The sequence below is a fragment of the Coloeus monedula genome, assembly GCF_965178545.1.
Source record: "Coloeus monedula genome assembly, chromosome: 13".
In the NCBI taxonomy this organism is placed as follows: domain Eukaryota; kingdom Metazoa; phylum Chordata; class Aves; order Passeriformes; family Corvidae; genus Coloeus; species Coloeus monedula.
Genome location: NC_138793.1, coordinates 12081544 through 12098019, shown reverse-complemented (window position 1 = coordinate 12098019; position 16476 = coordinate 12081544). Strand labels below are relative to the sequence as shown.

At 42.2% G+C, this 16476-nt stretch overlaps 1 protein-coding gene across 8 annotated transcripts in view; it reads left to right on the top strand.

The window, feature by feature from the left end:
* Positions 1-12710, top strand: part of PRMT7 (protein arginine methyltransferase 7) — a 28185-nt gene extending 15475 nt beyond the window's left edge. For 5 of the 8 annotated variants that reach the window (XR_014226794.1, XR_014226795.1, XR_014226796.1 and 2 more), the window contains 3 exons: positions 245-1608; positions 3148-3417; positions 4894-4967. Coding sequence is in view for 1 of the 8 variants with exons in the window: in XM_082290171.1 (XP_082146297.1) it covers positions 245-400 (156 nt within the window). In the remaining 7 variants the exon portion in view is untranslated. Of the gene's footprint in view, positions 1-244; positions 1696-3147; positions 3418-4893; positions 4968-12572 lie in introns of those variants that run through there. The other 3 variants (XR_014226793.1, XR_014226792.1, XM_082290171.1) reach the window with 3 other exon arrangements.
* The last annotated feature ends 3766 nt before the right edge of the window (positions 12711-16476 follow it).

Genomic DNA, 16476 nt, shown 5'->3' with positions numbered 1-16476 from the left:
AGTATTTTTAGTATTCTGTCTCAATATTCTTTGACCAAATCCATTTTTGACTCAGTGACTTCAGTGTGTGATGTAGCAGATGGTATTTAAAGTTATGTGTTCCATAGTGGAGTGGATGGCAGTGTAAATGAAAACTGTTGATCATTGTGTGCTCAGCTGGGAACAAGAACTCTTACTGCATTCTTACTGTATAGTAATAATACTGGAGATTTTGACTGCTTTCACTTTTAACTCTCTCCTGTAGGGAAACTGTGAATGGAATCCCCACTGCAAGCAAGCTGTTTATTTCTTCAGCTCTGTTATTGAATCAGAAATTCTGTCAGAGCCTACTGCTGTCATATATGCTATAAATTTTGACACAAAGACAGGAGAGATTGCCATGGATTTTAAGCTATTATAAAATAGTTTCCTTTTGTTCATATTCCTAAATTATAATAAACCTACAGTATTTTTTTTTGTATAGCAGGGGGTTTATTTTATTGTGTTCAGAGAGCAGACTGTTCTGAAACATACTTCTAACTTTTTTGGATTTGTTTTCAAAATACAGTTAGTGAGGTAGAGAGGAACCATTTCTTAGGGACAGGTATTCTTGTCATATATTCTTGTATGTATATCCATATATACACATGCTTTAAATCATCTCTTTCAGGGTTTCACACAGTGTTAATGAGCTGCAGAACAGTTGACTTGACAGTAGCAGCTGGTTATGTCATGGCATATCATGCATATGAGGTCACCAGGCCTTAACACTGACATTAGAGAAAAGTCAGTTAAACAGATCTATTTCTAGGCTGTGCTCTTTTCACTGTAAAATGGGAAATAATCTCCAGAGTGCACCAAAAAAATCCCAAGTCAAGCTACATATGTATATTAGTACACTTAATAGGGAGAAGGAAACAGCTTAGATGCTCTCAGACTTGTCTAAGTTGTGGCTGGTTCTAAGCTGAAATGGCCAGTGAATTAAACTGTGGTGCACTGATGTTCTGCTGGAACTGATGTTCTGTGATGCTGCATTTCTGAAGAGTCCTTTGCCAAACAGTGACCAAAATCTGGGAAGTTGTAACTGGAAATTAGAAAATGCACATATTCAAATTAGTTGGAAGTGACAAACTGATGGTAGTCTGACCAGAAACAAAAGGAAAAGAATGGGAGTAGTCTAAAACGAAAATCTTTATGAGATATGTAATATTCCATATATGATTAAAAATGTGCTCTTAAACTCATTTCATCAGAGGTGTAAATAACACCTGCCAGTTTGGCTAACTTGTAAGGTGCTCTGCAGTAGCACATCAACTACTGAGGTTTTCTTAGTTGCTCTCCAGATCACACTGGCAGCAATGGCATTGTGTGAAATGAGTTCTGCTTTAGATGAACAATCAATTGGTGTATCTGTTTTGTATGTGTGACCTATTAAGATTTTGATAGAAAATCAATGTCCTGCCAGTCCCAAATTGTGTCAGCCATCCACAGGGATAACAGTTACCAAAGCTACTCCTATTTCCTCTGAGCAGAAGCTTTAGCAAAGTGAAAGGAATACCATGAGGAAGCCACAAAGCAGCAGGAGCCTCCCCTACTCTGCTTTCCTGGTCACCATGATACACCATTCTTGTGAGTAAAATGTTTTCCTTTTTCTTTTCCTAACGGTGTGATCATATTTATAGACCCACAAGCCATCTGAAATATTCCTAAATTTTTAGACCCATTTTCCTGATGAACAGAAACCCTGCAGCTCCTGCTGAGGTCTGTGAATTTCACTTTTCAAAACTGCACTTTTAAGATGCTTAACTTTAGTCTGTCATCTCTTACAGACTTTGCTGGAATATGTAGGTTGCTGTTCATGAAACAGTTGTTTTAATTTTGATACACTGTGCTTAGCCCACAGAAAGTATGGTAGCAAATATTGTTGTTATGTGTTGTACACAGTACAGTTGGAAAGGGAACAATAATATGGCCAAACCTTTAAAGTAGTAAAGGCTTGGACCTTTATTTTTTTTTAAAAAGGCACAGGCACAATTGTGCAAGGCTGGAAAAGGCTGACATTGTACAGCTGCTCTTCTCCTGACTCTGTCCTGTAACTCCTGAGTCTGGCCTGGCACAGAAATCATGAGCTGCTGTTTTTGTTCTGCAGTAGGAAGAGCTTCTGAAAGTGCATTTAACTGCACAAGTCATTCTGGATCCAGCAAGAGAATACAGCGTTCTATAGGGAACACAAAAATAATAGCAATATATTAGAATTTATATGTTTGGAAAAATAAGATAGGAAAAAACCACAACCAAAATCACAGTATTTTACTGTGTAATGTTAACTTTCTCAAAGGTAACTGTGTATGGATGTTCCTGAATTGCGCTTCCTAAGAAAAAATTAAACATAAATTTGTTAAAATGCCAAAGGGAAGAAATCCACACTGATGGGAATTTGTATTTTGTTACGAGTGTTACATATGTTGAAGTTATGTGGTCCTTGCAGTGGGTATTAGGGATGGTGACTGAGGGGCATCCTTGTTAAACCCTTTTGATGTTGTGACACTTGGGACTGTAGAGGTTCTCAGGGGTGAGTGCAGTGAAGGAGAAGGGCAGAGGCTTTATGCAGTCGCAGCAATCTGCAGAACTGTGCTCCCAGGGCTGAACTGTCTGCTGTGTGCATATAAGGAAAACATCTTAAATTTCAGTATACCTGGAGCAGAAATTGCATTGCTGCTATCAAAAAAACCCCCAAACCCCTGGAAGGATGGAATGCCAAGCATATTTTAGCACCTTTGGGTTCCTTAGAGGAGCAAAATCTGATGGATGTACTCAAGAAACCTTGTGCATGTTTTAGTTCACTGTGAGTGTTACCAACATCACTAATGCTTGCTGGTTTGGCTTGTGCATTTAGACAGGCACCACAACTGCTTTAAGGATTTGGTTAAAATTGCTGGGAGCTGTTATGTTGAGGCAAGCTCTTACCACGTGTGTGTGTACTTAGGACTATTTATTGTATGTATCAGTCTTCCTTGACTTACATGAGTTCTTCAGGTTGGACTTAAAAACCTAATGTGATCTGTAAATTGTGTGGAAAACAGCTGCTTACAGGGGGACACTGGCCATTTCTTACACGTGTGCAAGAGCAAAATAAAAGACTGCTTCTATCTCTGTCCTCTTCCACAGGGCATTTTACTGCAAGCACGCACTTGGGGGAGGAAAGCCACTTTATCAAAAAAACACATTACCCAGGAGCAGCATTCAGCCTCCCATTTGTTCCCAGACCTGACAGAAGCATTCCAGTGATGTTCTGAGCTGGAAGAGCTGCTGGCTATGGGCATCTTAATAAGCAGAGCAAGAATCCTATTTTCTCTTGGAAGGAACTTATTCTGTGCTGCCACCACAGGCAATTTTTTTTCTTAATGACAACAGCTTCAATCCTGACTAGGCCTGCAGGTACAGATGCACGTTCTAATAGAAACAGGATCCTCTGCCAGCATTGAACTAACAGTATTACAGTTCAGATACTGCAATAGAGCAGGTGTCTAGCTGGGCAGCTTTTTTAATGCAAGTCATGGGTTTTAGTCAGGTATTAAAAATCATAATAAACTACCAAGTGTTGCCATTTGCATTTAACTTCCCAATTTTTGGCTTTACTGCAGAAGTAACTGTTCTGTAGTTCTGAATTGTGATGTAATTTTACTAAGATGTGGTGGTTACCACAGCAGAGCTCCACAAGAGGGTGCTGAGAACCCACTTCGAAATTTCTAGCACATTATAAATCAGGAAAATGCAGAGCCTTGCCAAATGCAGCTGTCTCATTCAAATCACACATCGTGTTACGAGATACAATGTACATACATGCATGGAAGTGGAAAACTAGTGAAAAAGGTGACAACTGCTAGTAAATCTAATCCAGACCTGCACCTACTGTTAAAGCAGGCAGGCAAGAAACTGTCTCATGCTGAATACACAGAGTGAGTAGTACTCCTTGGACAGTGAAGTTGTCATGGTCCTAATGAAGGACAAGCCTTGCATTGTAAAGGATGTTTTCTAAGTCAGGCAGCTGCAAGATTTGTTCCTTTATTTGCAGAACTGGTACCTTTTGTCTGAAGGCTGGGCACTTCAAGGACTGAGATCCTGGAGCTTGCTTTTCTCCTTCATTAGTCCCTTTGAAACTGCTCTGTGTGGGCTTCCTGCGTTTAACAAGATAGAGGATGCATTTCAGGACTAACTCATTTAGTCACTCATCTTTTGTATTCTGTTTGTAGTTACAGCTGGTTGTTAGGGGGGGGAGAGACTATTACAGCTTCCTAGTGTTGGATTTTTCCAATGATGATTGTGAGCTGAATACAATGGGTGCTTGTGTTGTCATTCTGCCTTATTGACTCTGATAGCATTGCAAAATGTTAATTTGGTTTGGTACTTAATCATTGTAATACTTCACATTTCCAAGCATTTAATGCAGATTAGTGATTAAGATGCTTCTCAGAGAGGGGTGTGTTGTCATCTCTATTTTTCAGATGAGAAAAAACCTAAGTGTGCTTTGTGTGGGTGTGTGAGTGTTTCATCTGCCCCAGGCTCACTGTAAGATTAGAGCCTCAGAGCTAAAAATGACTTGCTCAAGGCCGTGCAGAATAGACTAATCCCCTGACTCCCCAGCTCTGCTTTAATCATTTGTTTTCTTAGCACAGTGTGATTTCAGATGCAGCCTTATGAGGTTTGACCGAGATGCAGCAGATAAAGGCTCAGAGGCAGTAAATCCTTGGATAGCTCAGTAATTAAAACCACCTGGGTTTTAACATACATGTAAAATATATTAATATTATATAAAAACTACATACTTAAATATATATATTTACAAAGCTATAGAGCTTTGGTCTTATTTTTAAAAGCTGTCATGAAGATGACCCACTTTTTTCCCCCCCCCAGGAGGAGTCTGCCTAGGATTTGAGAGCCCTGAAGATGCCTCTTTTGTGGACAAGGGCACTAATGAATGAATGAGAGCAGATGATCTTCCTGTGTGCCACGGGAAAGCCCTGCAATTGCAAGTCTGGCTGCTCTTCACAGAGGTGTGGGCACAGTCCCAGGGTATCTTGGCCTTAAGTTACACAAGACTGGCCATGTACCCTCTGGTTCTTCCTCAGGGTTTTGCTGAAGTGCAGCTGCATGACGAGCTGCAGCAGCCCCTTTGCTGTGGATTGTGCCTCTCGCCCCTGTCATTTTCCACAGCCTCTGCTCTCTCTTGCCTTTTACATCACTCCCTTGGAGAAGTGATGTTCTCGTGCTTTGGGAGAAGGGAGTGGGTGCTACAGGTTACTGAGTGTGCTCTTGCTTCTGCAGGGTGGTGGATCCTGCTGTATCTGTCCTCACATAAGGTGCCTGCTGGCTTCCTGTTAGGGTATCTAAGAAACCAATTACTCACACTCCTGACAATCAGCAAATAAATTGAGCTGCGGCGATGAATGAGGTGGGAGTGAGACACAAACAGCCTTCACTGCGGCACTCCAAAATGCCATATCCCTGCTCAGCTGCAGTGTTTCTAGGAATGGTTGGAGGCACTGTACAGTAGGTCTGCATGTCTCATCTCATGCCTGCTTGACAGGCAGCAGCAAAATCACTTGTGCCCATGGACTGATGAGAGAGGATGAGGCACCCTCACATGCGGTGGAAAGGCTGGGAGTGCATCCAGAAGTGGGATGAATCGGAGGCTCTGCAGGACTGGCGCCTGGCAAGTGCAGGGGTGCAGTTCATCGTGTCCCAGTGCCCCTTCCTGCCAGGCTCCTGAGGGGCTGAGCTGCAGGGGGGGATGGACACATTCTCCTTAACCCTCCCTGTGCATCCCAGTGCCCTGGGCTGTGTCCTACCCAAAATAAGATGTGTCAGCTCTTGCTGTGAGCCCACAATGAGAGAGCAGCTGGGCGAGGGGCTGGCTGTGTTTTGTGAGCAATAGTGGGACTTGAGAAACAAAAGTTCATGTGTTGAGTGTGTCTGTGTGACTTCCAGCCTGAGGGCACCAAGAACACAGGAGTAATGAACTGGTGTGAAGAGAATATTCAGACCATCTAATTTTGCTGGCTGTTATGCCACATGTGTGTCCTGGCATGCTGGGACATGGTACTGAGGGCCAAGACAGTGGCCTTAGTATTGACTGCTCATGTTCCTGCTGTTTTAAATCAGCACTGGGGTTTTGTGTCTCTTACCTCCTGAGCTGATGCTGTTTAGGTGTTCTCCATAATGTTTCTCATTGCCTGTTTCTATTGAGTAACAATGGTCTTTGGACTCCAACTCAAGTAGTTTCATTACTTTAGTGGAGTTTAGGTGATGGGCCCTTAAGTGACACTGTTGGCATTGCTGCTTCTTGTGCCTTGGTCTTGCTTAAAATCAGTGCCCATCTCTTCTTCCTGCAGCTGCTGTGTCCCTGTTGGCCAGGCTGGTCCTGAGAGCAGAGCAGAGCTGTCAGAGCTGACAGGAAGTCTCCCAGAATTAGGGAATTGAACCTCTCTCCAGCAAAAGCTCCTTCTGCCTAGAAATAAATTTCATCTAAAGGTTATGCTTCTGGAATTGATGCACAAACCCAAAGCTTTATCGGAATGCACTGAAGAGGCTTTGGCTGTGGGAAGGTGTGGTAAGTTATAGCAGTTCTCTTGTGCAGCCTGTGTGCCGTTAGAGAACTCCAATCCCAAGTGTCCAGGGCTGCATGCCAAGGATGGAGGGTTTGGTGGAGGCAGTGTTAATACCTTATGGCCCTGTGTTGAAAACTGCTGGCATACTGCATTATGATGGCTTAGTATGTGTTTCTGTTTTGTATGAAACTGTTAGGGAAGCTGCCATCTCTTCTTCATGCACTAAATTAATTTCTACCCCTGCCCTGTCCTGGCCCTTCACTTTTTGCTAATACTGACTAGTGGTCAACAAAAACTATCCGTTCCTTCTGCGTTGCACAGCAGAATAAATGAACTATGAAGTCAACTTCTGTGTTAAATGTTACGTTTTTATCTTTTCTTGCATTATCTTGACACATACCCCACAATATACATGAAAAAAGTCTTCAAAAAGGGAAGAAGGAAAAATATCTAGGAAAGTCTATATCTTCATATTTCGATACAAAACAGGCTTTGTGTTTTGTATTGAAATATGAAGACATAGTCTTTCCTAGATATCGGAGTGCTCTGCTCCACAGATATCATGGGTCTGTACTGACAAAGCATTTAATTTTTGTGCATTTTCTTTTGTGCTTGTCACAGATCTGAAGCACTTCAAGGCCAGTCTCATCCATGTGCACTGCTGCCAGGCTGAGGGGTTTATTTCATGTCACAGACGACATGAATGAAGCAGCAGGGTAAAGGCATAAGCAGCATTTCTCTTCCAAAAAGGGCACCAGCACCTCAGACCATCTCAGCAGTGCTTCCCAAACCCAGATTAGTGCCCAGGCTGAGCTCCTGGGGCCCCGTTAATGTACGGGGTGTGTTAATGTACAAACATGGTTGTCAGCGTGTTCCTCGTTCCAGAGTGTCAGTACAGGTATCAGTGGGAGGTTTTGGTGAGGATGTCATGTGGCCCTTTCAGGTGCTGTTTATCCCACTCTCTTTGAGGGCTCCCTCGATGGCAGATGTGTCCCCATTTAGAATGGTGCCATTTTTGTTGTGTCCCTGTGCCAGTCAGGCAGGCCCTGAATAAATACTGGGATTTTCTCACAGGAGATCATCTGTTCAGATAGATGCAGTGCCTTACATCCACTGCCAGCTTCCTGCTGCTTTCTTGGATGCTGCTGCCCATATCCCTTTGCTTGCAGGGAGAATATTCTACTTGTGTCCCTGCCTCTAGCTGGGAACGAGATACACTGCTCCATTGTTTACCTCTCCTAGAAGCTGAGGGTTGTGACTCTCTTTTTGCGACAGTCTGTATTTGCATTCCCGGGGTTGGCTGGGCAACAGCTAATCAAGTAATTACATTTTAAATAAGATTTTACAAGAAAAGCATGTCTAAAAATAAGGGCAAGGTGTAGTCATGCTTGTCACCAACAGAACTAGTCAGCTGTGTGTGTTCTGGGGAATGTTTCCTGAGCAATTAAGGGCCATTTAATCTTTCTTACTGTACTTAACTTTTTTTGTTGTATTTTAAAAAATCTTCTTAGATGTTCTCCTATCTTTGCAGTATGTCTGTAGATCCAGTATCTCCTCCCATTCCTTTTCCTTCCATTCCCCCCCACCCCCTGTGCTTTAAGTTCAGTCTTCTCACACAGAGTCTTGACAGGCAGCTATTCATACTTCAAGAGTTTGTGCTTGTAAGCTCCAGTTCTGTCCACATTTAAAACATGAATAAAAATAGCAGTGTTGGGGTTTTTTTAATAATAAACGGAAGGTCCCAAACAGATAATTACGCTTTCCATATAAATAAGCATAACCCAGAAGCGGAAGAAATTCTGTACTTTCCCCCTGTCTTCAAACCAAACACAGGAATGAGTGGGACCTTCTGGGTTGTTCTGTATCATCCCTTCCTACAGCTGGGCTCATACATAGAATCTCTGTAAAAATATATTCAGCTCTGTTTTAAAAGCATTGGGGCTTCAGAGAGGAATTTTTTTTTGTTTATTTTGCATTCCATTGTGGTCATTTGGAAGCTAGTTTTGAACTTTCTTCATCATGTGGTCAGAAACCTTCTTCTAATTGTCAGCCCACAAATCCAGACCTGGACAAGGACCTCTTAGACTGGGTGTGGAGCCACTGCCCAGCACTTGACCAGACTCAGCATTTCTTTCTGCCAGTGTACAATAAATGCTACATTTACAGCTTCTCATTTGCCCTGCCATTGGAACAGAGCTGCAGTATGATGAGGTTTCTGCTGTGAGGTGAAAGGACACTCGGGGTCAGCTGGGGACAAAAGGGATCTCACCAGGTAAGCTCTGTGAGTTCAAAAGTGGCACAGAGTTTCAGGAACACTCATAATGAAGTGGCTGCAGCATGAAGTCCTGCTTATGTGCTTATTGTGGCACATAAGACAAGTTTGGTTAAAAGTCTGAGTTTGCTGTGGCTATAAATAACTTTGTTGGCAAATGTGGAAACGAGAAATTAAATGTAACCAAGGAATAACAGAAAATAGAGTTTTAAATACCTGTTTCATAACAGTCTGATTTTGGGGTGGAGAGAATGGACCAGGTTGCATACTGAGAATTGGTTTGTCTTGTGTGATACACCTTTCATTAGAAATATATTTAGCATAGTGCTTGGCACCATGCTAGGCCTGGGATTTTTGTTTGTTTGGTGTCCTGCAGACCTTGCAGCTGCCTTTTGTTCCTTGATACCCTGATGTCCTTACTAAGCAATATAAAACATTCCATGTTGGCTTTGCTGGAGCTGGTGGTAGTGTGGCAGTTGACCTCAGGAGAAGTGTTTTAAATGTAGAGAAAGAACCAGCTGGATTTTTCTAGCTGTTCAGAATTCTGGATTGGCCTTTAAAAGGTATTTAAGAACCTGTTACAAAGAAGGTAATGATTATACCTAGGCAGGTCTGAAAAGGTAGTGAGGATGTTGCCCAAAGTGTAGCAGGGCTGGGTGTTCAAACTCTGCTATTTTAGAAGTTCACAAACCTCTTTAGTGAGAATAAAGGTACCTAATTACTTTTGATGTTGAAAGATGTCATCTTCCCCTCATCATGCTCATCTCTTTCTGTTCACTGTGGTGGGATCAGATATACTGCCACTGGGGAATTTCAGGTTCTGAACTCCCACATCACACTAGCAAAGTGTTCAGAGGCTTCTGAGCAGACACTGCAGCGTGTGATGCTGTGGCAGCATTGGAAACCCCTTCAGTTGTTTGAATCCACAGAATCCCAGAATGACTTTACTTGGAATGTAAGACCTTAAAGACCATCAAGTTCCAACCCCTCTGTCATGGGCAGGATGTCATTTACTGGATCAAATTGCTTAGGGTCTCATCCAACACAGCCTGGAACACTTCCAGGGGTGGAACATCCCTGAATCCAGAATCTTAAAATTACATTAATTTTGTTGTGTAATAAAGCAGTTCTCAGCCCAGCTGCATCCTGAACTCTCTGAGTCATCCTGCTCAGCATTGGTGGGTCCCAGGTCGCATCTGTGGGGTCTGTCCCCCCTGGCCTGCAGACACTGTCCTTTGCAGGCAGCTCTGGTTCCCTGGTCTGACACTGCCGTGTCTTGGCCACCATCCTCCGTTTGGTCTCATTAAGGCAGAAGGATTTATATCAGTTAGTAGCTAATACAGTGTTTAATGTGTGTATCTGTGAGGTAAATTCCATTTTAGCCGGGTGGGAAGCGGTCCGGGATATCAATATTCCATGTCCTAATGACAGCCCAGCATTCAGGATCACATTAAGGTCTCTACTGAGCTCAGCTCACTGACGCATCCTGTTGCTGGGATTTGGAAGGGTCAAATCATTTGCAAATAGGAATGGGACTTTTAAGGCTTTTGGTTGCTTTGGACACAAACTGCCGTGGCTTGAGGAGCTTAAGCAGAGCTTGGCAAAAACCCTGGTGTATCAGCTGTAGTGTAACAGTGAAAATTGTATGGAGCTTTAGGCTTTTGTTGCAGTGTTCACACAGACGAAGGATGTTCTGACACACCTGGCTACCAAATACTGAAGCACTTGAAGCACTTTGAAGTTATTCTGCTGTGTTTGGCTTTGGAGACATCAAAGGTTTACTACAAAAGGGAAAGAGAGGGTTTGGCAATGCTGGGCACTCTGTGAGTTGGTGAGATGCTCCTGTGGGAGCAACAGAAGGTGAAGCATCAGCTTACAGACATTTCCAGAGAGGCAGAGTAAGCAGGTGCTGTTTTCCAGGAATTACACCATTTACAGATAGGGGAGCCAGATGAAAGCTGGTATCTTAATAGGAACATGTGGAAAATGTCCCTTTATTTTGTGATTGTATTCAATTATCTCATCCTTTAAAGCACAGAGGAAAGCTGTAGCATTTTTCTACTACAGATAATCTTCTTTTTTGATTAGTTGACCATTCAGATGTAGTTCTTGGTACCACAGGGGAGGTATCAGTGGCTGAGCACAACCTCAGCAGCTCATGTGATCTGCAATAGTATGAAATGTTTATCAGACTCAGAAAGGAGTTTTGAGGGTGTTTGGGGACGAGGAATATACATCCTAAGTTAAATGTTGATGGAGATTCCATGATCTTTTTGTGTAACTATTCTCAGATTTTTTTTTCTCCTCCCATTTTCTTCTAATCTTTCCTTCAATTAATGCATATTTCTTCCTGTCCACATTTAATGGTTGTAAGGAGCAGTGGTTAAATCTAACATTATGTAAAAGATGAGAAAGAGGGTTGTTGTTCTCCTGCCAGTCTTCCTAGCAAGCTCCACACACTGATTTCACAAGTGGCTTCTTGGAGGCTTCCCTAAATATCAGGGAAAGTATGGAAGAAAATGGGCCTACAAATTTAGGAGTGGTAGATGGGAAATCTGGAATAGTCTTCTGAAAGGTCACGAAAATGTAGATGAGCCACTTCAGTTTGGTGCAACAAGGAGACCTGCTACACCAAAGTATTAAATAGTGAAAGAAAAGGGCTACAAGAATAATGGTTTTAGCAGCATTCTGTGCAGGAATTTCAGTGGGATAGGGAGGCTTGTGTTCTAATAGGTGCTTTGCCAAGGGAGTGTGTAAAATAGCCGAAGAGCCAGATGGCAGTGCTGTCACAGTGCTGACCCACAGGCAGCTGTGGGCACGAGTTCATCATGAACTACACTGCAACTCCTGGGCACAGGGAACAGGAAGGAGCTGCAGTTTTCTGTACTTGTTCCTATAACTGTCTGCAATATGCAAATATCCAAGAAATTACTGTGTTTTTAACTTGTAGTTCCTTAGCGCTTTATAGAAGGGAGCCCACTCATGAGCTGCTCACATAATAACAAACTGTAGCAGTGGGGAAAATAGGTCAGGTATTGCAAGAGAGGCAGTCTGAGAATCTACCACTGGAAAATCAAGTCTGTCAAAGTATAATGCTACGGTAGCATCAGAATGCAGACAAAAATCACCTGTGCAGCAATGGAGAAAGCTGCAGAAATCTGTCTCTAATGTCCTGTCCCACAGGATGGGGTGGTTCCTTCCTGAGGAAATGACAAGAATGTGTGCTGGGCTCTTTCTTACTCATTTGCATTCCACTGATACCATCCTTTCTGCTTGTGGAAAAAATAAATCCTTCAAGGAAGGGTTCCCTACTGGCTTTTGCAGGACTGTTCAGATAGACTAAACCAGTAAAATGGATTCTTTTCTCTTTCCATTGTTTTGTTAAACCAACAATTGTACAGGAGGTGTGATGTATGTTTTTTATTTTTGACTGGACAGCACAGAGATAAAAACCTGCTCTGCCTGAGCTCAGGGGCCAGATCACTGTTGTGGTGCCCAACTGTGCACCTGCATCCTCCCTTGTTCCTGCAGTCTGGGGCCAGGCACTGGCAGGCTCCAGTGCAGATCCTTGTCCTTAAAGCAGGGACTTGGTGTGAATGTTCTGCAGGAAGGCTGCACGTCTGGAAAACTGCTCAGGGTATCTGTGCAGGGGATGTTTGGGCAGTGCAGGGGGAGTTCAAAGGACTAATTTCTTCACCTTGTATTTTCTGCAGGTTCACTTGAATAGATGTAGCACAATGAGATGTACTTGACCCACCCACCAGACTGTGATTTGGAGTCAGATCTCTGTTGGTGACATCAGTCTCCACATCACGAAACCAGAGAAAGTGACTGCACAGAATCATTTGAGCCTTAAAATTTTATTATCTTGATTGCATCAACCAGTTATTCCTTTCAGCACCAATAAAAGACAAAAACCCCTCCATATTGTTTAAAATACCTTGTTTTTATCAGGTCTGTGATTGTGGTTTTCTTGCAGGTAAAGAAACCAATGAAAATATTTAAATTTTTTTTTAAATACATTTATAACAAAATGTCAGAAGGTGTGTGCTTACCATATAAAAACATTAGGTTCCAGAAGGATACAATACCGAAAAATCATTGAAATAAAAAAAGGTTATTCTTATTATAGGACTTCTAAACCTCAGCAATAATACAAGTCTTTAAAAGCATCAAGATTATATTTAAAACAAGATGGTATGGAAAAGTGAGACCTTCAGTAACAATTTGACCCTCATAATGGATAAAATTGGGAGGTTTTCAAAGTGCTTGAATTGTATTTCTGTCCTCATCCTGTAGTGCCAGGAGGAGGCAAAACTGCTTCATTTGTGAGCTGATGATATGTGCTGACACTGCTGTGCTGCTGCGTGATCCAGGGTAGCTCAGACACCAAACTGGGGGCAGTCGGATCGGCTTCGTCTGGACCACCAAACAAAGGCCATTAGAAAAAAACCTCCTTATTGGAATTGTGTGTTCCTTAAATCTTACTGTCTTACCCAACAAGTAGGGCTGAGGGTCTGGCCAGACTAACTGAGAGTGTTTCCGGGATAAAACTTTGTCATGATACTGGCACAAGGCAGGTAAACTCCTCCTGCAGCCAGCAGGACACACATCCTCGGGTTGCAGGCTTCTCCTGGAGCCAGGCTCTGGGAGTTTCTGTTTGGGTGCTTTAGGCAGATTCTACCAAGTGTCCAGGCTGGGATGGACAAAACTGGGCGCCACTGGAATGAGTAAAATACCTTTTCCCCCAGCATGAGGCTGGGTGTTACCTCGCTGGTGCTCAGTGGCTCCATCTCTGGGGTGTGTTTTTGAAGTGATCTAAAGTTACCAATTTTGTCAGGACCTGACACCTTCAAAACTTCTGGAAATGCTTGGTTTTCAATGGTCCTCTTTGGGTCTTTTGTTCACTTGTTCTAGAAGTGCTGTTGTAAAATGCAAACTGAACAGGAGAAACAAGATGTTATCAAGCTTTTATAAAAAGGTGATACTTCAACTACAGTATCCCTGGTAAGGGGCAGGTAATAAACCAAGCATAGTCTTATCACTCACTTCTTGAAGATGCCTGAAATCCCAGTACAAAGTGGGATAAGCATAGTAGAGTAAGCTTGATTTCTTATAAATAACATTCTACTTATAAATTGGGTCATGCTATCCATAAGCAAAGTAGGATTGACATCTAAAAAAGCCTTCCAGGGTTTGATCTCCTGGGCTTGGTCTCTTCAGCCCCACCCCTTCTTTTTTTTTTTTTTTTTTTTTTTTTTTAATTATTATTATTAATGCAAATATTCTATCCTATAGTGTCTGCCTAAGGCCTGTGATGATTGATATTATGCCAGTACAGGCATTGTCTGAGTGGATTCTCTGTGGGATATTGGATGGAACTGTGGTGGTTGGAGCGGTATAGGCAAAACTCGTTTTGCTCCTGGAGGTCACTGTCCTGGAAGGGGAAGCCTGATCATTCCAGCTCACTGCTACAGACACTCTCTGACCCCTGCAAGCATTGCCGAGGCATCAGAAGGCACAGGATCAATGCAAAAAACCAAGGAGCATCTATACAGTGATGCCACAATGCTGAACCTCCCAGCATCACTCTTGCAAAGTCACATCCCTAAGACAGTAAATTATAAAGAACTACTTACACTGGTTAAATGTATGTGTATTGTGTAAGAGAACATTTTACAGCTAGCCAGTTCTTGAGCACTGAGGAACTAGGAACAAAAAATCTAAAACAGTTTACTTCAAATTTGAAAAAACATTTCTCAACATATCTCAAAAAGTTGACGAAAGTGGCTGAATTTTTAGTCAGCACAAAACCACAGAACAAATTTTAAAGTAATTTAGATCATGTTAGTTTTACTGTAAGTAATGTAGCATTGTTTGGCAGTAGTTCTATGTCCCACACAGTGTCAAATTCAGCTCCTGTAACTGATACTTGGTGAAATTGATATCAAATTGTAATTTACATTGTTAGGAAAACTATTAAAAATACCGTACCTTGTAGTTAGTCTTACTACTGAGAAATAGCTGCTGGGCAGCGCACAAATTGCTACTGGTACTGTTTGGGTTTTTTAAAAAAGGTTAATAAAATACAAGCAAGGTAGAAAACAGGATTAAAAAGCATTGGTTTGGGTACAAGTTTTTCTGAATTGGGTGGAGCAATAAAAACCCGAAAAACACATTGCACATATGTGCACCCTCTGTATAAAGACAGACATACAAAGTGGGAAACTGGTGGTGCACTGGGGTAGTACACTAAAGTCTCTGATTCTGTAAACTTGAATTCCTAATTTTATAAAAAGGGGAACTGAGTATGGTTCCATTTTTGAGTCCCCCTGGGTTACACTTCAGACTACCCCATGGTTTGGCACAGTACACTTTTAAGAGGCAGTCTCTGCTGAAGGGACCCCAGGACTGGAAAACGAGGCATAAAATGTTTCAAGACCAGGTGCAGAGGGAGAGTGTGAGCGGTGGCCTTGCTGCCTCCTTGGAATTAGCCAATACTGTTAGTCCTGTACTCTCATGACTATTAAGAGTTTCACTATTTGCAAAATCAGGCTGATCTAAGTACAAGTTCTGTTGTTTACTGTAGCTAACTAAGCAAGTACCAGAGGCTGTGCAGATTGAGATTTCTAATTTAGATCTATTCTGATTTAGCTCAAGCTGATTCACAGCAGGTGTAAACTAAACCAAAACAAGAGCATCCTCAGGAGTTTGTGGGCAGTGTAACTAAGACAGGTTACTTAATGGGGTACATCTAATATTGGGTTAACTCTTCTTAACACAGGGAATTTGTAATGCAAGAGGAAATAACACTAAGGAGATAGGCAGAAGAAACTAAGTAATGGGTAAAACAGAAGGGCTCTCATTGTTCTCCCAACAACACAAACCCTCTGAAACTAAATCCCTAAGAAAATCCCAAGTCTCGTTATGGACCTGATTCTTAGTTTTTCATTATTTTTGTTAAGGTTACAGAGGTTGGGTAGGTCAGGTCATGGGGACAAGATGGCAGAGGGGAGTCCCACATTTGAAGAGCTTTATTGGAAAGAACCTATGAATCAGATGGTAAGACCCCCATTCAGTCTGTGAGTGCAAAACAAATGGAGAATCATGTCTCACAGACATCAAAACAGCCTCTGTTCCTGGGAAGCAGTTACCTAAGGCCAAGAGTCACAGTTCTATTCTCTACTCTCCAGCTGGCCACATTCCACTTCCCCTTTAAGTGTACTGATTCCTTTAAAAAATTGTCAGGTTATTCTGCCTTATCAGTCATACACTGTTCTACACCTTTTTCCCCCCAAATGTCACTTATGTTTATTTTTTACTCTATATCTAGCATGCATTTTACAATTCATTTCCCACTTACCCTTTCTAGCTAAGGCAGAATGTTGGCTCTGGTGTTACCAATGGTACTACAGGAATCTATTCACTCTACTGTAACATACATATCCCATACCATAATTCAGAACTGTCCCACGCATGGGAAAGAAAAGACATTACAGGGAAACTGTTTCTTCTTAAGGGAATAAGTTGCATTTAGAAAGCTGAAGGCCTGATTCTGGAGTCATCATTCAGACAAAACAGTTCATAATTCCAGTGGGAACACAGCTGGAATAAGGG